General features: G+C 39.0%; 1 protein-coding gene across 1 annotated transcript; it reads right to left on the reverse strand.

The window, feature by feature from the left end:
* Positions 1-7,919: 7,919 nt before the first annotated feature.
* On the reverse strand, positions 7,920-13,230 carry LOC112920197 (olfactory receptor 10D1B). Its single transcript, XM_072729461.1, has one exon. The coding sequence runs from the start codon at positions 12,185-12,187 to the stop codon at positions 11,252-11,254; it is 936 nt and encodes a 311-aa protein (XP_072585562.1). The 5' UTR covers positions 12,188-13,230; the 3' UTR covers positions 7,920-11,251.
* Between the last annotated feature and the right edge of the window lie 5,133 nt (positions 13,231-18,363).

Genomic DNA, 18,363 nt, shown 5'->3' on the forward strand with positions numbered 1-18,363 from the left:
GACCTTAAAGCTTATACCTCATTTCACAGGGTTTAGCAAACCAGCTTTGGTCTGTTGCTGACTCACAGGGTCCTCTCGAAAAGGTCTCCATGGAAACCAAAGGTAGAAAGAAGCACACAGAGAGTCTAACAATTAATTTTAAGCCTGCTGGGGTTTTTTCCTTAGATTCTGACAATAGAGCCAATGATGTTAGCATGGCTCACACCAAAGGAATATAATTATATTATATAACATTATGCTATAAACATTTTTTTTGCTATAAACATTTTAAATACTATAAAAATACTATGCTATATTTAGTATAAAATAAAATTATAATATTATTATATATCTATACATATATTGTATCTACAGAAATTCCACATATAATAATAATTCACATTATTTTGTAATGAGATACAATATTATAAATACATAATATTAAATATTATATATTACTGATTTTTAGCTAAAGAAAAAAAGGACATTTTTCTTATTTTCTTGACATTTGTATGCCTTAACCTCTCCTATATTCCCCTCCAATGGTTACCACATGCCCAAATTTTTAAATCCTTTTAGCCAATAAGATTCAGTTTATATGTTGTCTCCTCCTTTAGACTCACCCTAATATTCTCAGAACAAATTAACCTCTGTCATTTGAATCTATTAGTATTTTAACTGTATTTTTCTTGACAGATAATTTATAATTTGTTTTATAAGTTAATTATATGAAGACCTCTGTCTCATTCACTTTTTTATTCTCATAGCATCTAGCTAAATGACTTAATAGATTTTCAAAGAATGTTTACTAAATTAATACCTCACTCAATTAAAAGGGTAGAAAACCTATTTAGGCTTCAGATCCCTGGATGGAGAACAGAACTGTCCATTTCATACATTCATTTCCATTCCATCATTTAGGTACATAGGCCTCTTTCCTCATTTTTGGGAAGAAATATTTCTACACTGGATCTCTGAGGTCCCTTCCAGTACGAAGTTTCTATTTAATGATAGTGACATAAAAATAAGATATAATTGTGATACATCTAGACTAGCTTTGTTTGTGGGGTCCAGTCTAAATTTTTCCTTTTAGTCCCACTTGCCATTAGCTTCCACGTAGATAAGCTTAAGTCTGTAAATAATGGAATTGGCAGAGGACTGAGGATACACATGGATATCATTTACATGTGGATATCCAATTAAATATTACAAATTGTAAAAGTCTTTCTGCTGTGCTTAGGCCCATGCTGAACCACTGCAGGGGAAATAAAAATGGGATCAGAGATACAAGACGAATGGGGCATACAGGGCCTATTCTTGGGGACTCAGCAATCTATGAGATGGATGGAACAAATACAAAGATCATTGTAAAAGCTTGTTCTAAGGCAAATAAGATCAACAGAAGATTTAAATCTGAGATCAAACACCAATCTATCCCTTTAAATGAAGTAACTCTGTATAGCAGAGCACCTCACTTTGTTTTCACTTATTCTGTGTTATTTTATGTATGTCCTTTGGCCTCCCTGGATCCGGTTGTTTCACCATGTATAAAATGAGGTAATTATTTTATGTGATAGTTCAGGTCTCATCCCTGTCTATCCTCCGAAAGGGACATAAGAATTCATCTCTTTATTTTGATAGCAATGGTTCATTTACTGGAGGCCCTAAAAATATTTTGATGACATTTAGTTAAAAATGTCATTTAGTTATTCCCATCGATTATGTTATGCGTGTGGGCAGGTGTGTGTTTCTTTGTGTGTGTTTAGGTAATTAAATATTCCTTAGTGCCCTAAAAATAACTAAGAATGTAAAGCTCTCTTAAATCTTGGATTTCAGAATTGGCAGGGCAGTGAGGCGAGCCATGAAAACCCTTCACAGCATGCACTGATGGAAACAGCAAGTATTCAGTTAATTTAAGCCATGAGAACTGTCATGGTTGCTAAATTGAGCCTCCCACATTCCCGCTGGAAATTCAGAGTCTCTAATTGCTTACTCTGGTCCTGCTGTTCAGTCTAACTGCCTTGTTGTAATTCATGTTTTTCTCCATGTGCTGGGCGAAGGCGGCTCTGAGCCCTGGCATGTGATTGACAGATTCCACTGATGCTTCCCGGAGAAAGAAGATTCCACCCTTAGAAAATGTAGCCATTTAATACCTGGACATTAAAAACCATGTTTTCACTGTTCTGCGAAGACTGTTTAACCGCATCCTAACTGGCAAGTGACATTTTATCACTATCTCTCACAAGGAAGTTGATATCATACTCTCTCTCTCTCTCTCTGTCTCTCAATGCAGAGAATTTAGGAAGAATCAGCCTCATGTTGGAAATTCTAGAAAAACGGATGTGAATCAAATTGTGCATGAGTGTGTGCTTAGAAAGAGGCTGTAATTTATTATATGTGTGTTACACACATGTTACAAGTGTGGTACTCAGGCTTGGTTTTTCCTTGGAATAATAATTGCAGAGGGAACCCAAGACTGTAAATACTTTAATAAGGCTTTTGCACTTCCTAAGCCAATTTCCAGTCTCATTAATTCACTTTGCCCTATTACACTGCTCACAACCGGGGAACAAAAATTAGAGAGCAGCAAAGCCAAAGTCATAATGAGCATGAGAAGCATCTCCTAGGAAAGAATACCTTTGACATTAATTAGCTAAAAAGTTCTCTTCTCAATGACTCCCTTAGAGAAATCTCACAGCTTGAATGTAAGAAAAGTTTTATAGATGTTGTTTCTTTTCTGGAACTTTCCATGACCCACTTTGAGAAGCAAGGACCATTTTCCGAGTTTCAAACAATGATGCTAATAGGCATGAATACAAAAAGCACATGCTATTTATTATCACTCACACAAATCATACAGGAGGGGCATTAGAGCAGAGATGGGCTTGGGAGTATATTAATTTGCCAGGACTATCATAAAAAAAATAGCACAGACTGGGTGGCTTACACACAGGCATTTATTTTCCCACAGTTTCAGAGACTAGAAACCTAAGATCAAGGTGTTGGAAAGCTTGGTTTCCACTGAGGGGACAGAGAGGGATCTGTTTCAGCCTCTCTCCTTGGCTTGTAGATGGTCATCCTCCTGCTGTCCCTTCCTGTGGTCATTCCTCTGCATGTGCATCCCTGGTGTCTCTGTGTCTCTAGCTTTTCTTGTCTCATAAGGACACAGGTCACATTGGATTAGGGCCCATTGAATTGAATCACCTCTATAAAGTCCCAGCTCCCAACACAGTCACATTCTGAGGTCCTGGGGGTTAGGGCTTCAACATATGAATTTTGGGAGAAGACAATGTAGCCCATGACAGAGATGAGATTCACTTAGGGCTGGAGCACGCGCACAGTACAAGCGTCATTTTGACCAGGTTGCTCAAGCTCTCAATTTCATATATCTGAACTACAAAATAGGGATAATAAGAAGCACTTACTGAGGTCCCTGGGTGGCTCAGTCAGCTAAGCCTCTGCTTTTAGTTCAGGTCATAATCCCAGGGTCCTGGGATCAAGCCCCATGTAGGGCTTTTTGCTCAGTTGGGGAGCTTGCTTCTCCTTCTCCCTCCACTGCTCCCCCTGCTTGTGCTCTCTGGCCATCTCTCTGTGTGTGTCAAATAAATAAAACATGGGAGGCCTGGGTGGCTCAGTGGTTGAGCATCTGCCTTTGGCTCAGGGCATAGTCCCGGGGTCCCAGGATCAAGTCCTGCATCAGGTTCCCCACAGGGAGCCTGCTTCTCCCTCTCCCTATGTCTCTATGCCTCTTTCTGTGTGTCTCTCATGAATTAACAAAAATCTAAAAAATAAATAAACAAACAAGCAAATAAATAAAATCTTTTTAAAAAGGAGCACTTACTTCTTAGGTTACTATGAGGATGAACTGCAGTGGACATGCAGAGGACCCAGCCCAGTGCTCAGCACATCAGAAATGCTCTATAAATCTTAGTTAATCACAATGAACTTTTATGTTTTCTTGGTATCTCAAACACTTCTGATGGAAGTTTCAGTTTATCCTTCCCACCTATAGTTATATTGTAATAAGTTGATCAGCTCACTTCTTTAATCTAAGTCCCATTCATTTTAATATAACCTTTAATCTTGTATTTTTGCTTCTTTAAATTGCTTTGGCAGATTCTCAATTTCTGGTAGTATTTAGAAGCAGCAGCAGCAGCAGCATTTCTGATATTTCCTGAGAACTTTGTATCTTGTTTACTCTTTGGGACAATTTAGGAACAGGATCTTTTGTTTTGTTTTGTTTTGTTTCCTAAGTCTTTTGTTTATATCTGCCTACAATTTGTTAGCTCTAGCTAAAGCCCAAATAGATGTTAGGTTGAGATAAACTGTGTAATTCCAATATTAATTCCATCATCTATAGCTTTTGAGGATCATACATTCAAGGATTCAGCGTTTCAGTGATGAGAACTGTAATGGGAAACAGAGCCTCATCAATTTTGCCTCAATCCAAAATATTACATAATTATAAATTAAGGTATAAAATGAATGTATTAAATTAAACTAAAATGTCATATTATACACAATATGGACTATTACCATGTACTTATTATATGCTAAGCCTTGCATGGATAACATCATTTGATCTTTACAGTGACCCTGTGAGTTGGGTACTTAACATCCTTCTCAAAATACATGGGAAGGGAGCTTGCCTAACACCATACAAATGACAAGTGTCCAAGAGGGCACTTAAACTCCAATCGGTCTGGCTACAAAGCCCAGCACACTCTCAAACACTGTTCTTAAACACTGCTCTCTGCCACTAATTGTCTTGAAGAATTGTTCCCAAAGAAATATCTTCTAAACTGAACACTGCTTTTGTATTATCTATTTTTTCCTTTAAAAAGTGCATTTTTTAAGAAACAAAAAGGGGAAGATAATACATTTATCATGTTCAAGATACAGTGTTAGGTGATTTAAAGAAACATCTAAGTCAATGTTTACAATTCAATGAAGTAGGCTTAACTATTTCCATCTAGGGCAGCCTGGGTGGCGCAGTGGTTTAGCGCCGCCTGCAGCATGGGGTGTGATCCTGGAGACCCAGGATCGAGTCCCACATTGGGCTCCTTGCATGGAGCCTGCTTCTCCCTCTGCCTGTGTCTCTGCCTCTCTCTCTCTCTCTCTCTCTCTCTCTCTCTGTGTGTGTGTCTCTCATGAATAAATAAATAAAATCTTAAAAAAAACTATTTCCATCTACCTATTAAGATATAACCATTTAAATTAGTTAAATAACTTGTTAATACAGCGCATACATGTTAAGGTAAAAGTTAAACCACATCACCTAATTCTGTTACTTCTGTCAGCATAAATTAGTACTATTTTCTCAAAGCAGTGCATGAGCATTCCTAGCAGATGCTTAATAACATGTAACAACATATATACACTGAGGTCCTAGCCAATAATAAAATGTCATCGAGAGGGAGGCCTGGGTGACTTAGGTAAGTGGCCGACTGGATTTTGGCTCAAGTTAGGATGTCAGGGTCGTGAGATGGAGCCCCACGGCAGGTTCTGCACTCAGCTCAGAGTCCACTTGAGATCCTCTTTCTCCTTCTGCCCCTCCCCTGACTCACATGCTTACTCTCTCTCTGCAATAAAACAAGTAAATCGTCTTTAAAAAAATATCCATCTATTTGAGAGAGGAAGAGTACATAAGGCAAGGGGGAATAGCTGAGCGGGAAGACTGATGCAGGGCTCAATCCCAGGACCCTGGTGAAGCCAGAATCAACTGACTGAACCACCTAGGTGCCCCAAGATAGATAAATCTTTTTTAAAAATGTCATCCAAAAGTCACACTTCAATTTATTAACCCAACAAATGAGAGGTTGGATAGTTCTGAGCTGTTAGTACCCAACTGTCTCCCTTTCTTCACCTCCCTGCACCTAGTTAGCTGTTTATCCTTTAGGGTCACTTTGTCAATCTTTTTTTCACATGATGAATTGATACTTTATGTCAATACAAAATTGAAACAGAGAAATAAGAACTTAATTGTGTCTGAGATAAAGAAATTTCACAAAGAAAACGACCATTCAACTTGGGTTTTGAAGGATAAGTAGAAGTTTTTCTAGCAGAGGAATGAGGGAAAGGCATCCCAAGAGGAGAGAATATATTTACAAAGGCACAAAATTATGAGTGAGTATATTTGAAATGTTTTTCTGAAAGCTTCTTGAACATTTTTACAAAATTAATTATTTCTGTTCTCGTTTTACTAGTCTATTTTATATTTTTCATTAATTATGACATTTATTTTACTTTCAAATTTTTATTTACATTCTAGTTAGCTTACGTACAGTACAATATTGGTTTCAGGAGTAGGATTCAGTGGTTCATCACTTACATACAACACCCAGTACTCATCATAACAAGTGTCCTTTATACCCATAAACTCTCAACTTTTTCTCTATCATTAAAAATCTATTATGGTTTGTTTCCTTCTTTCTTTTTATACTTTAATCATGTGTATAGCTGCCTCCCATGTTTAGCTATAAGCTTCTTAAGAACATGACTTACAGATATTTGTAACTCCAGTGTTTAGGATAGTGAATACTCAATACATATATGTTTGCCAAAAGAACAAGACAGTAAATAAATAGTGCAAAGAGATACCTTTAGGGAATGGCAAGGACAGTCTAGCTAGAAAGGAGAGTGTATGTAAGGGAGAGATATGTGTCGCTGGGTGAACGTATGGCTTTGAGGAGACTAAAGAGATAGGTTGGATCTGATTGTTAATTCTACAGATACTTTACTAAGTTACCAAGTTATTTTATTTTTTTAAGATTTATTTATTTATTTATTCATGAGAGACATAGAGAGAGAGAGAGAGAGAGAGAGAGAGAGGCAGAGACACAGGCAAAGGAAGAAGCAGGCTCCATGCAGGGAGCCCGATGTGGGACTCGATCCCAGGTCTCCAGGATCACACCCTAAACTGAAGGCAGGCACCAAACCACTGAGCCACCCAGGGATCCCCAAGTTATTTTAATTCAGCATATAAAGCAACAAGCAATTGTGGGAGATCCTAAAGAATCAGAGTAGCTTCTCGGCCTTTTGGCTAAGATCAAGTGTAGAATCAGAATAGTATTGTGTGGTTTGAATTTTGGAAAGATACTAGTTTAAAGATTTTATTTATTTATTCATGAGAGACACAGAGAGAGAGAGGCAGAGACACAAGCAGGGGGAGAAGCAGGCTCCCCACGGGGAGCCCGATGCCAGATTTGACCCCGGAACTCTGGGATCACGCCTTGAGCCCAAGGCCAACGCTCAACCTCTGAGCCACCCAATGTGTCCCAAGATACTAGTTTAGAAGTAAAAGAATTAGGACCATGACAGTGCTTAAGACCTTGGTCTGCATCCCCTCACCCTAATCCAAATATCACCTTCGGACAGTGTCCTTACGTCCTATGGACTACCTATGTCTTCTTCCTGGCAGTAGTCTCCTGCAAGGAAGTTTTTTCAGTCTATATTTATGGAGCAGGCCAGACATGTCTGTCAATAAATGCTCCCAAGAATATCCACCAGCCAACGTGGGTTAGGAATTGGTAAAAAAACACCCCAGATACTTTTGCAACTCACTAGGACAACTTGGAGGTTGCTATACACCATTTTTCAGAGGCTCCCAGGTGCAATTGAATCCCAGTTCCTCACAGTGGTAACCTATTCATTGACACTTGCTTAATCATCCTTTCCCTGTGCCACTTTCCCTCTTTTTTTTTTTTATCATGATTCCTGGAATAAACTTCCAAAAAATTTGTTTAGCCTCAAATCTTTGCCTTAGAGTGTGCCTATTAGAAAAATCCAAATTAAATAAAATCATCATTTTCTCTTTTTCCTATAGAAAGAGGTGTGTCTTAAAGGGAGACTGCAGATAGTATCTTTGTGCCATCTCTCTATATATTGAAAGGTTTAAAGAACCCACCAAAACACTGTGGCTGTTTAAAAGGATTCTTATATTCTGAAAATTCACATTTATTTATGAGTAAAAACAACAACAGAAAATAAACGTTAATAGAGTCACACAATTTGCACTTTGGCAGTAATGAACTAATTTCAGACACATTGCAAAATGTCATAATTGTCAAAATGTCATAAATGTCAAAAGAGTAACACAAGGGAAAATGGCAAATTTCAATAGAATTAAAATAATATAAAGTTCAAAAACTTGCAATATGGTTTTGAGAGACACAAACATATGGGGTAAAACTTAAAGAGAAATAAGAGAATAAGCATAAAATTCAAGGGAGTGATGGAAGTGAGAGTATGGAATCGAGCTGGGATGTTGGGAGGACATCCAAGCTCTCTTCCTTATACTAGGTAGTAGGACCCAGGTGTTCATTATATCAGACTTCATTATAATTTACATATTTAATTAACATATTTTCTTATGGTTTACTATTTAATAAAAACACTGTAAAATATATATCCAACAGGGTGGTGATGTCTTTTTGATGTTGTCCTTGATGATGATGTCATTTGATATTGTCATTATGTTATTTCTCACCAATTTAGCATACAAATAACCACAGGCACTGTTGTTCTTCTTACTCCAGATGAACTACAAAAACATAAAAAATGCTATTCTTTTAAGCTTGAATAATTATTTTTGTAAAGGTAAATCCAGTGTTCTTGACCTACTGAAAATTCCAAATCAAGTGATGGAAGCATTATTTTCCAACTATTTATTCATTCATTCATTCATTCATTCATTCATTCATTCCAATCAATTTAATTTAGAACAAATCAGCAGAGTGCCAGGGAGAACAAAGAGTACACAGAATGGGCCTCTACTCCTGTGAACACTCCCTTGAACACTTGTCCTCACAATCCCCCTACACTGGGTGAGAGCCATCATCTCAGCTCCACTGCTAGTGTCCGTGTCATAGGTGTCCACTTTTGATGCTCACATCATAGTTTCTCTCTCCAGGAGCTGTATGTAAAACAACATACATAGGTGAAATTGAGCACAAGTGTTGCTCATATAACAAATTTAGAGAGGGGCCAAAAGGAACAGTGACTAGAGACAGGGATGCCATTGAAGAATCTAGAATCCACCTGGAGTCAGATCTTGGATGTCACTCCTAGACCATACTTGAATCCAGTGTTTCTGGAGATGTTGCTGCTGTAGCCACTCTGCTCAAAATGTTCTCTGAACCTCTGCTTTACACTTGTTCCTCACTGGCCTCCCTGCTCTTGGATATCGAATCTCTGTCTTTGCTTTGCCCCTGTAGATTAAATACTCTGCTAAGGGGTCTACCCCATTTGGGGTTTCTCAAATTGACATTTTTTCCCCAATTCCTCTTACATTGTCCCTTTAATTATAGAATACAGAAAAGTCACATTCCACCATCAAACCCAACCTGGTCCCCCACCCCCAGGCTAGACTCCTTCTTAGGCAGAAAGATGTCAGACACTGCCCAGAGACGTGAGAGCTGCCAACATCTCTCAGAACCCCTGGGACAACTGGAGAAGTCAATTGTTTAAGGAAACAGAGATAAAGTCCTTTTGTGCAAGGCAGTCCTCCAAGCTAGGAACGGAGAGCTGAGCTCAAGAAAGAACCCTAAAAACAGGTGAAATCAATTTTATTTTTCCTGCAAGAACTCATAGATGGCAAATAGTTAAGAGATACCCACCCAAGGAATAATCTCTCACCACCACCACCCCATCCCGACACACACACACACACACACACACACACACACACACACAAAACAAAGGATTGAGAAGTGTATTGCTTCTCCTTGTAAAAATCATTGTTCATCGCAGGGGAGGTGGGAAACAAACAAACAAAAACCGCTTCGATTTCAACACCTCTTCTGTGAGGTCCCTCCCCAGTCCCCAGAAAATGTACTCATTTTCTGCCTAATTTCATACCCTGATCACAGTATTTATCATGGGATATTCTAATTAGCTGTAAGTCTGTGGATTTTCTCCAGCAGATTCTGACTTCATTCAGGTAGACTCATGTCTTGCTCAGCTCTGTATTCCATAACCCCCCCCACCACACACACACACAGAGTTATCCCGCATATGACATCTGAATGAGTGAAAATGAAAGGGAACTGGGTCTCATCTTTTATTCTTCCAAGTTATTCTACTTTGACAATCTGAGCAGCTACAACAAGGAAACTGAGGAAAGGGAAGAGATCTTCAAATGAACTCAGAAAGGCTTGAGAAGGGTTTGGGACCCACTAGATTTGAAATAACTCCAGATGTATTACTACCTTCTCTTTTAGGCTCTTGTTTACTGAGAAACAAGGGAGAAACAGCACCGGAAGGGATTCTGGGAGCTTAAGAGAAGAGAGGTGACAAGAATTTGTCCCTGCTGCAAGAACAGGTGCTGGCTCACCCCAGTGATGGAAGGCAAGACCCAGCAGCCATGGTCTGGTCTGGCAAGTTCCTTGGCTGCTCCCTCTTTCTAAGGAGTACAGACAGGAGAAGAGAGCTGGTCTCTGCCTCTGCCTCTCCTCTTCCATTACCTTGCTCCCGATGGCCTTCTCTATATATATCACTGTGAGAATAAATTTCATAGCAACTATATTCCCCAAGTGGAATATTGTGGTCATTGCATTCGGCCATGAAAACACTAGTTCACCATACAGAAATAGTACGTCCACATTCTCATCCGCATGCTGCTGTACCACCGCCAGCGTCTGCTTGCAGGTCTCAGCCCAGCAGATAGGGTTGGTAGCAGACAGGACACCGGTCAATACCTCTACTTCACTCAGACACCTGCCTCAGCCCCCAGCGAGAGGACTTTCTCTTTCCACAACTTCATTATTTTTAGGGTGTCACTTGAAGCCTTGGGCTTGCGCCTCTCTCATTTTCTTTCAACAACTCCTAGACCAATAAAAGTCGGGCTTAACCAATGCAGACATTTAAGGAGACAATCACTGCAGCAGGGATGAAGAAGTGCCAGGATGAGGGGGAAGGAAGAGGAGGAAGGGAGGTGGAGGAGACAGAAAATAAATACTGGGAAGCAGAAGGTGCAGGTCATTCTGCCTCCTAGAGGGAGATCCCTCCTTTCTTCATCATCAGTATGAGATTCTCAAGAGAGCACAAGTTCCAGAGTCAGAAAAACCACCCTAGAGTCTTCACTCTGCCGTTCACTTTTTATGTGTCCTTTGATAAGTCACTTGAAGCTCCTAGAACCTTTGTCCCCACACTGTAAAATAGAGATAATTGTAATAATACTTGTGCATTCTGATTCAAAAATATCTATGAGAACAACATAAAATTGTTATATAAGCTACAAAGTGCAGTTGATGCCTTAGCCAGTGTTCTCTCTCTACAACTGTTCAGGAAGGAAGCCCAAGTGATATAGCACCTTCCTCAGAGATGACTTTACTTCCTTATTCCTGAGGCTGTAGATCAAAGGGTTCAGCATAGGGGTGACCAGGTTATTCAGGACCTGAACAGTTGCATCCAGCCAGGGGCTTGGGGTTGGCCTCAGGTAGATGAGGACCACTGGCATGTAGAAAAGCAAGATGGCAGTGAGGTGGGCACTGCAGGTGGAGAAGGCACGGCGTCGGCCCTCTGCAGAGCGGATCTGCAGGATGGAGTAAACAATGCGACTGTAGGAGGTGAGGATGAGAAGGAAGCAACTGAGGGGCATGAGGCCCACGCTGATGAAGCCCACCATCTCCAGGGCTGAGGTATCAGCACAAGCCAGCTTCAGCATCACCGGGATATCACAGAAGAAATAGTCCACCTCATTGGCGCCACAGTAGGGCAACTGGAAGGTGAGAGCGGTTAGAAAGGTGGCCTGAATGCAGCCAAAAAAGGAGGTCCCCATGGCCAGGATGGCACACACTCTGTGGCTCATGATCACCGTGTAGCGTAGAGGGTAACATATGGCAACAAAGCGGTCATAGGCCATCACTGTGTACAGGAAGCACTCGGTACAGCCCAGGAAATGGTAGAAGAAGAGCTGGGACACGCAGCCTGCATAGGAGATGACCCGGCTGTTCCCTGAGAGGTAGAAGAGCATCTTGGGGGAACTCACAGAAGGGAAAAATATGTCGCACACAGACAGTTGACACAGGAAGAAGTACATAGGAGTGTGAAGCCGAGTGGAGGAGATAATCGCCAGTAGGATGAGCAGGTTCCCCATAAGAGTGAAGATATAGAAGCACAAAAACAGGACAAAGAGCATAGTCTCTAGATCCTCGGTGTGTGGGATGCCCAGCAGGATAAATTCAGTCACCATTGATAGATTCCTCATCGCTTTGAGAAAGTCAGACCTCAAAAAGGAACCCAAGACACCAAAGTCTGAACACCAACATCAAATTATCAAGCTTTTCACCGATGAGTGTTTGGTTCTGTTTTTAACAAGCAATAGCAGCCTTTTTATGAATGGCAAGATGTATATAAAAATATCAGATAATAAGTAATGCCAACATCAGAGCCACACTTCATCCTACTCCTGGGAGGAATGTTTTGCAAGAGGCTGATGGTTGTCGTGTGTGACACGATCAGAAGTTTAGAGATATATCCAAAATATTCTTCTGTTGAGAAATCTTTATACAGCTGTTCACTCTCTCTCTAGAATTTCCTCTCTCTAAGCATCTTTGTATTTTGAACTCTCATGAAATCTTTGAGTAACAAACTTCCATTAATTCATTTTCCTCTAGAAAAGCAGGGGAAAAAATTGCATTAGAAATCAGATCACTTCATTTGAATCCTGGCTTTGCCATTTATTGACTAAACTAGTTAAAACCACTTTTACATCTTTCCTAGATGTAGTTTCATCACTTACAAAATGAAAATCATAATTATAACAACAGTATCAACAAGAAAAATACCTTGGTATCTTAGTAAAGTTTGTGAAATGTCTGTAGGAGTCTCTGGCAAAAACGTAAATCCTAATGAAAAGTGTTCCTTTATTTTATGCATCTTAAAGTTATTTCTTTAAGTGCTTTCCTTTAATGTTGGCATTCTGCAATTATTTGTAAATAAATGCTTATTAAATAAATTATTGAATAGACTTCAATCATATCCTCTTCTGATTACATCCCTCCAGACTTAAGATGTCTTATATCCCCATCTCTGTCGGGAGATATTGCTCTGGTTCTTCTGGTGCTTTTAACCTTTTCTAAGTAGACTAGAGGCAATCCTGTAATATTAAGCAAAAGAAATAATAACAATAGGAAAGCATAAATTTCATGTAACTGTGATGAAGAAATATAGGGACCCTTATAGCAAGGAGTCAAAGAACAGCTCACACAATGCAAGAGCAGGATATGGTACCTGGAAGACACAGAGGCCTCTTCCTCCCATTATTAATATATAGATATAGATATAGATATAGATATAGATATAGATATAGATATATAGATATAGATATATAGATAGATAGATATAGATAGATATAGATATAGATATAGATATAGATATAGATATAGATATAGATAGATATAGATAGATATAGATAGATATAGATATAGATATGGATAGATACCATTTAATCAATGTTTACTATGTTCCAAGAACTGGGCTCAACACTTTCCAAAGATAATACATTTTTTAAGTAAACTTGTAAGAAGAAGCCACTACTACCATTTCCATCTACAAATTAGGAAATTGAAGCTTGGAAAAATTAAGCTAGTTGCCCAAGGTTACAAAGTTTACATGTGATAGAGCTGAGACCCAGACCCAGCAGCTGACCTCCTGCTTTGTTCCATCCAGACTTCATGTTTGTGCTTCGTACGAGTAATCATTAGGAAAACTGTCTTTGGCCTCTGTTTTCTAAGACAAGCCTGTTCCACTACTAGGCAACAACACTGTTCTAGATGGGTTCATGTCATCATTTTATATTAAGATGAGAAACGCCTTCTTGTCTTTTTCCTGGTTACTTTCAATCTTGACTTCATAGCACACCTAGTTAATATGTAATTTAGTTTTGGAAATCAGAAACAGGCTTTCTCTATCCATTTGACACTAGACCTTAATATCAACCCCAATATAGGAGCTTTCAAGTGATAGAGTCACATTCAATATGGGGATTCCAATCATAAGCTGTGGCAAGTAACACTAAAAAAAAGTCAAAGAGAATGACCAAGCCAAAATGAGTCACTGATACATCACCCTACAATTGAGCAAAATTGAAGACTGCAAAGAGAGAAGAGTCACATTCTGGGAGAGAAATGCTGCTGCTAACCTGCTCCTTGTTACTAATTCTAGTCATACCAGACTAGTGTCCCCAACCAAAGCAAATTTTTGTGAGCTCTGGATCACCTCTCCTTGATCAAAAAAGTTTCTCAGAGGTCTGTGGTCCTTTCCTACAATCAGATATTATATAATTCTGTAATCTTGTTTGGTTTATAAGTCTATTTCAGGAAAAAGAAGTTCCCAGGGACCAGAAAAACCCTTGTGTGTGGACCTGCTGGTGTGTGAGAGGCAGAGGCTAACAATGAGACACAGGCAGTAGTCTGGACGTGCACACAGTCCATCTGAGAGCACAGTCAAGTTTTCCAAAGTGTTGTAACAAGACCTCACCTTTACTGTCTCTGAGCAGAGCACAGAGTGCTCTAGCCAAAGGAGCTTCAGTTCTCCTACTTATAAAAACTGAGTCCCATAGGGTTTGTACACTCAAGACTGGTACATACTCACTCTCTCTGGATTGCTTCCTTGGAAGTTTTTTCGGACTCCCTTAAGCCCTACTTGGGACACAGAGGTAGCTCTCAGGGAGCAATTAGTTTTTCAATCTTATTTATGAAATAATAGCAATAAGATCATCGGAAAGGGATGCTTTAAAGCAGGAAATACCTGTTCCTTCAAGATCACTCACATGGTAGAATGAGCTCCAATTATATCCCTTTTTTTGGTTGCCTTATACACCTTCAAGGCTTTGCTTATAATATCATCTGTCATTTGCTTTTGAAGTCATCTATACATTCATGCGACTACATAGTTACTTCTAATAAACATCACTATTTGAGACAGAAATGTAATCAGTTAGTAATTATTTATTATACATTTCCTATCATTATGTGTCCTTCAGGTTGGTACTCCTAAAGAGAAATATTTTTATACTGGACATCTGTAGCAGATAACTGGTATAAATAAAAGAACTGGCTATAACCTTTCTCAAAATGATTGACAAAAATGATTGACTAGCTAATCTTCAGTTAATCCATAGTAAGCATTTACCATGAGCTAAGTACTACACAAAGTTTTAAATTTATTACTACATTTAATCTCCAGTAGAAACCTTATAAAGTGGTATTATTTGACAAAGAAACTGAAAAGTCGGGGTGCCTAGTTGGCGCAGTCCATTAAGCATCCATCTCTTGATTTTGGCTCAGGTCCATGACTTTGGGATTGTGAGATTGAGCCTCGCATTGCACACTACACTCAGTGCAGAGTCTGCTTGGGATTCTTTCTCTCTGGCCTCCCCCCATTTGTGCATTTTCTCTCTCTCTCTCTCCCTCTTCCTCTCTCTCTCTCTCAAATGAATAAATAAATAAATTTTAAAAAAAAAGAAACTGAAAAGTAGATGAAATAGCTTGAGGGTTACACAGCTAGAAAGAGATTGAACTGAGACTGTAATTACCATGCTAATGCCTTTAAAGCATTGTGTTATGATGAATTCCAGAGATTTGAGTTTTGTACCCAAAACTAAGATGGAGATATAATGTGGTCCTCAAGTGCTTGCACGGCTGATGGTCTTGATATGTGGCCACTCCATGTGATGACTCAGGAATTAAGGGCGGATGAGGTAGATGACAGATTTATTCTCAGAGTAGAAAGAAAGTGTTAAATTATTAGAAAGTGTACGTAGATGAAATATGCAGGCTTATGATGTGATTAGCTCCTTGTCACTGGAAATATCCAAGGTGTGGAGAGAATCACCTTGTAGGTATGCCATTAAGAATATTCTCAATTTTAATGAATAACTTGAATTAATATTCTAATTCTAAAATTATCTGGTTTTATTTATAAAATCTGCAAAACTTTTCAATGATACTGACCTGGCACAATAAAAGTGGAATTTTTCTTTAATGATGATAATTCTAATTCCTATGCAAAAGACATTATGAATATGGTTACAAAAGTAACTATTGCAAGGCTGTTGTGAAAACATTTTTAAAAAAGAGAAACAAGTCATGAAGGGAGTCCAGATGCTACTCAGACAAGGTCTCACAAGATGAGAGTGGCCTGTTGAGATGTCTTAGTGAGTAGAACACAGTTTATTTTATTTTATTACTTTTTTACTTAATTCAATTTTAATTTTTGTTTTATTATTTTATTTTATTCTCAGACCACAGTTTTAATAACAGCTAACATTTATTGTGCATTTGCTGTATGCTGGAATTGTGTTGAGTGGCCTACATATATTCTCTCTTCCGGTTCTCATCAGAAACCTATTATTTCCCCATTTCGAGTAGGAAATTCAGGTTCAAAGGGTTTAAGCAATTTAATCAAGGTAATAAAGTTGGTTAATGGTAGAACTCTATCTGAAATCCAGGATAATATGACTCTTTCCTTTGAGACATAAAGAAAAATGTTCATAACTAATTCTGACTTTCAAATACTCATTCATAACTAATATCACCTTACTTTTGTCATTGCTTCAGTTCTCTGGGGCACTTTTATGTCATCTTAATTAATTCTATCAAGAACTTTGTAAGCTTCTTGGGCCCTTATGAGACGCATTTTTAAATGAGAACATTGGAACTCAAGAGCAACTCTGATTTTCCTAAAGTTAGACAGTAGATGAGCCCAGGCATTCCCAGGATTAGCCCTCTTTCCACTACATCATTATTGCTTCCAAAAATGACTTCATACACAGCAGCTGGCCCTGTATCAGAGAGGAATTATTAGTAGATTCATCCTAGAGATTTAGGAGAGCCTTATGTATCCCTCATAGTCATTACTGTTTTTATCTTGTATTATCTGACAAGATTATGGCCTTACACTATGAAGGAGAGTGAGAGAGCAAGAGAGAGAAGTTTGCTCACTCATGTTCTGTTTCATAGGGAATAAATCCCAGAAAGTTCAGTAGGTTATTTCATAAGCAAGCTATGGCATATTTGCAGGGAAATTAGCCTTATACTGAAATCACTCTTGTTTTAATCAGAAGAAATCACCTGCCTTGTTTAACTCCTTTTCCCTCTACTCCAGGAATTTAAGTAAGTCTCTGGCATATTCCAGAAACAACTGATTTCTCAACTAAGCATTCAGCAGAGCTTTCTGATTATAAATAGCAGGGCTAAGTCTAGGTATTCTTGGTCCAGTGGCAGGTGCTTTTGTGTTTGTTGGCAGGACTGGGGGCCTGGGGGGAATGGCCAAGCCAAAGTTTCCTCCCTTACTTCAAAAACTCTGGAGAAGAATTGAACTACAGAAAACAAATTGAGAGTTGCTGGAGAGGTGGGCAGGGGATGGGGTAAATGGGTAATGGGTATTAAGGAAGGCACTTGTTGTGTTGAGCACTGTTATGAGTGATGAATCACTAAATTCTACTCATGAAGTCAATATTACATGATATGTTAACTAGAATTTAAACACAAATTTAAGAAAAGAAAAATAAATAAATAAAGGTTCTTACATCATGTGTAAAAAAAAAGAAAAAAGGGATCCCTGGGTGGCTCAGCGGTTTAGCGCCTGCCTTAGGCCTAGGACGTGATCCTGGAGTCCCGGGATTGAGTACCACGTCGGGCTTCCTGCATGGAGCCTGCTTCTCCCTCTGCCTGTGTCTCTGCTTCTCTCCCTCTCTCTGTGTCTCTCATGAATAAATAGATAAAATCTTTAAAAAGAAAAGAAAAGAATTGGACTATGTGCCAAAATGAAAAAGAGCAGGATGATGGCTAGTTAAGGGGTGATAAATTTCTTAGGCTGCTATTTCTACTCTCTCTCTCTCTTTGTTTCTTTCTCCTAGTGGGACAGTGCTCAATTTCTTTGCTTAACTTCTTGACAATTTAATTTCTATGAAAGGGACGTGATCCACCTACAGATGGAGTTAAAGTAACAAATGTAGGAATAAAACTCATATTTGCTACATTTTGGTGGCAAAGAGATGGGCATGATAAAAAAAAAATATCAGGGACTTGAACCCCTGGACCTCTCTTGAATGATTTGATGTCCTCCGTCATCACCAATTCCTAAGTGATTTCTCTTGCTCCTATCTGGTCCCCATTCCCATTATCAAAGCCTTCAGGGAGCCACAGCAGGCTAAAATATTAGAACAGCTCCTGGATCAAGGAGAGCAGACAGATGCCAGCAGAGAGATCGCGCAACTCTAGCAGGGCCTGATAGAGCCCCATCTGCCAAGCAAACTACAGTATCCAATTTCCATGGCATAAGTAGACAAATAGGTCAAGGTTCAGAAAGAGTAAAGCTTTTAGTAAGCAGCAGATATCCTAGAAGATACAGTAGAGTATCCCTACAAAAGGAGGGAAA

This window comes from Vulpes vulpes, chromosome 12 (genome assembly GCF_048418805.1).
Source record: "Vulpes vulpes isolate BD-2025 chromosome 12, VulVul3, whole genome shotgun sequence".
Lineage (NCBI taxonomy): Eukaryota > Metazoa > Chordata > Mammalia > Carnivora > Canidae > Vulpes > Vulpes vulpes.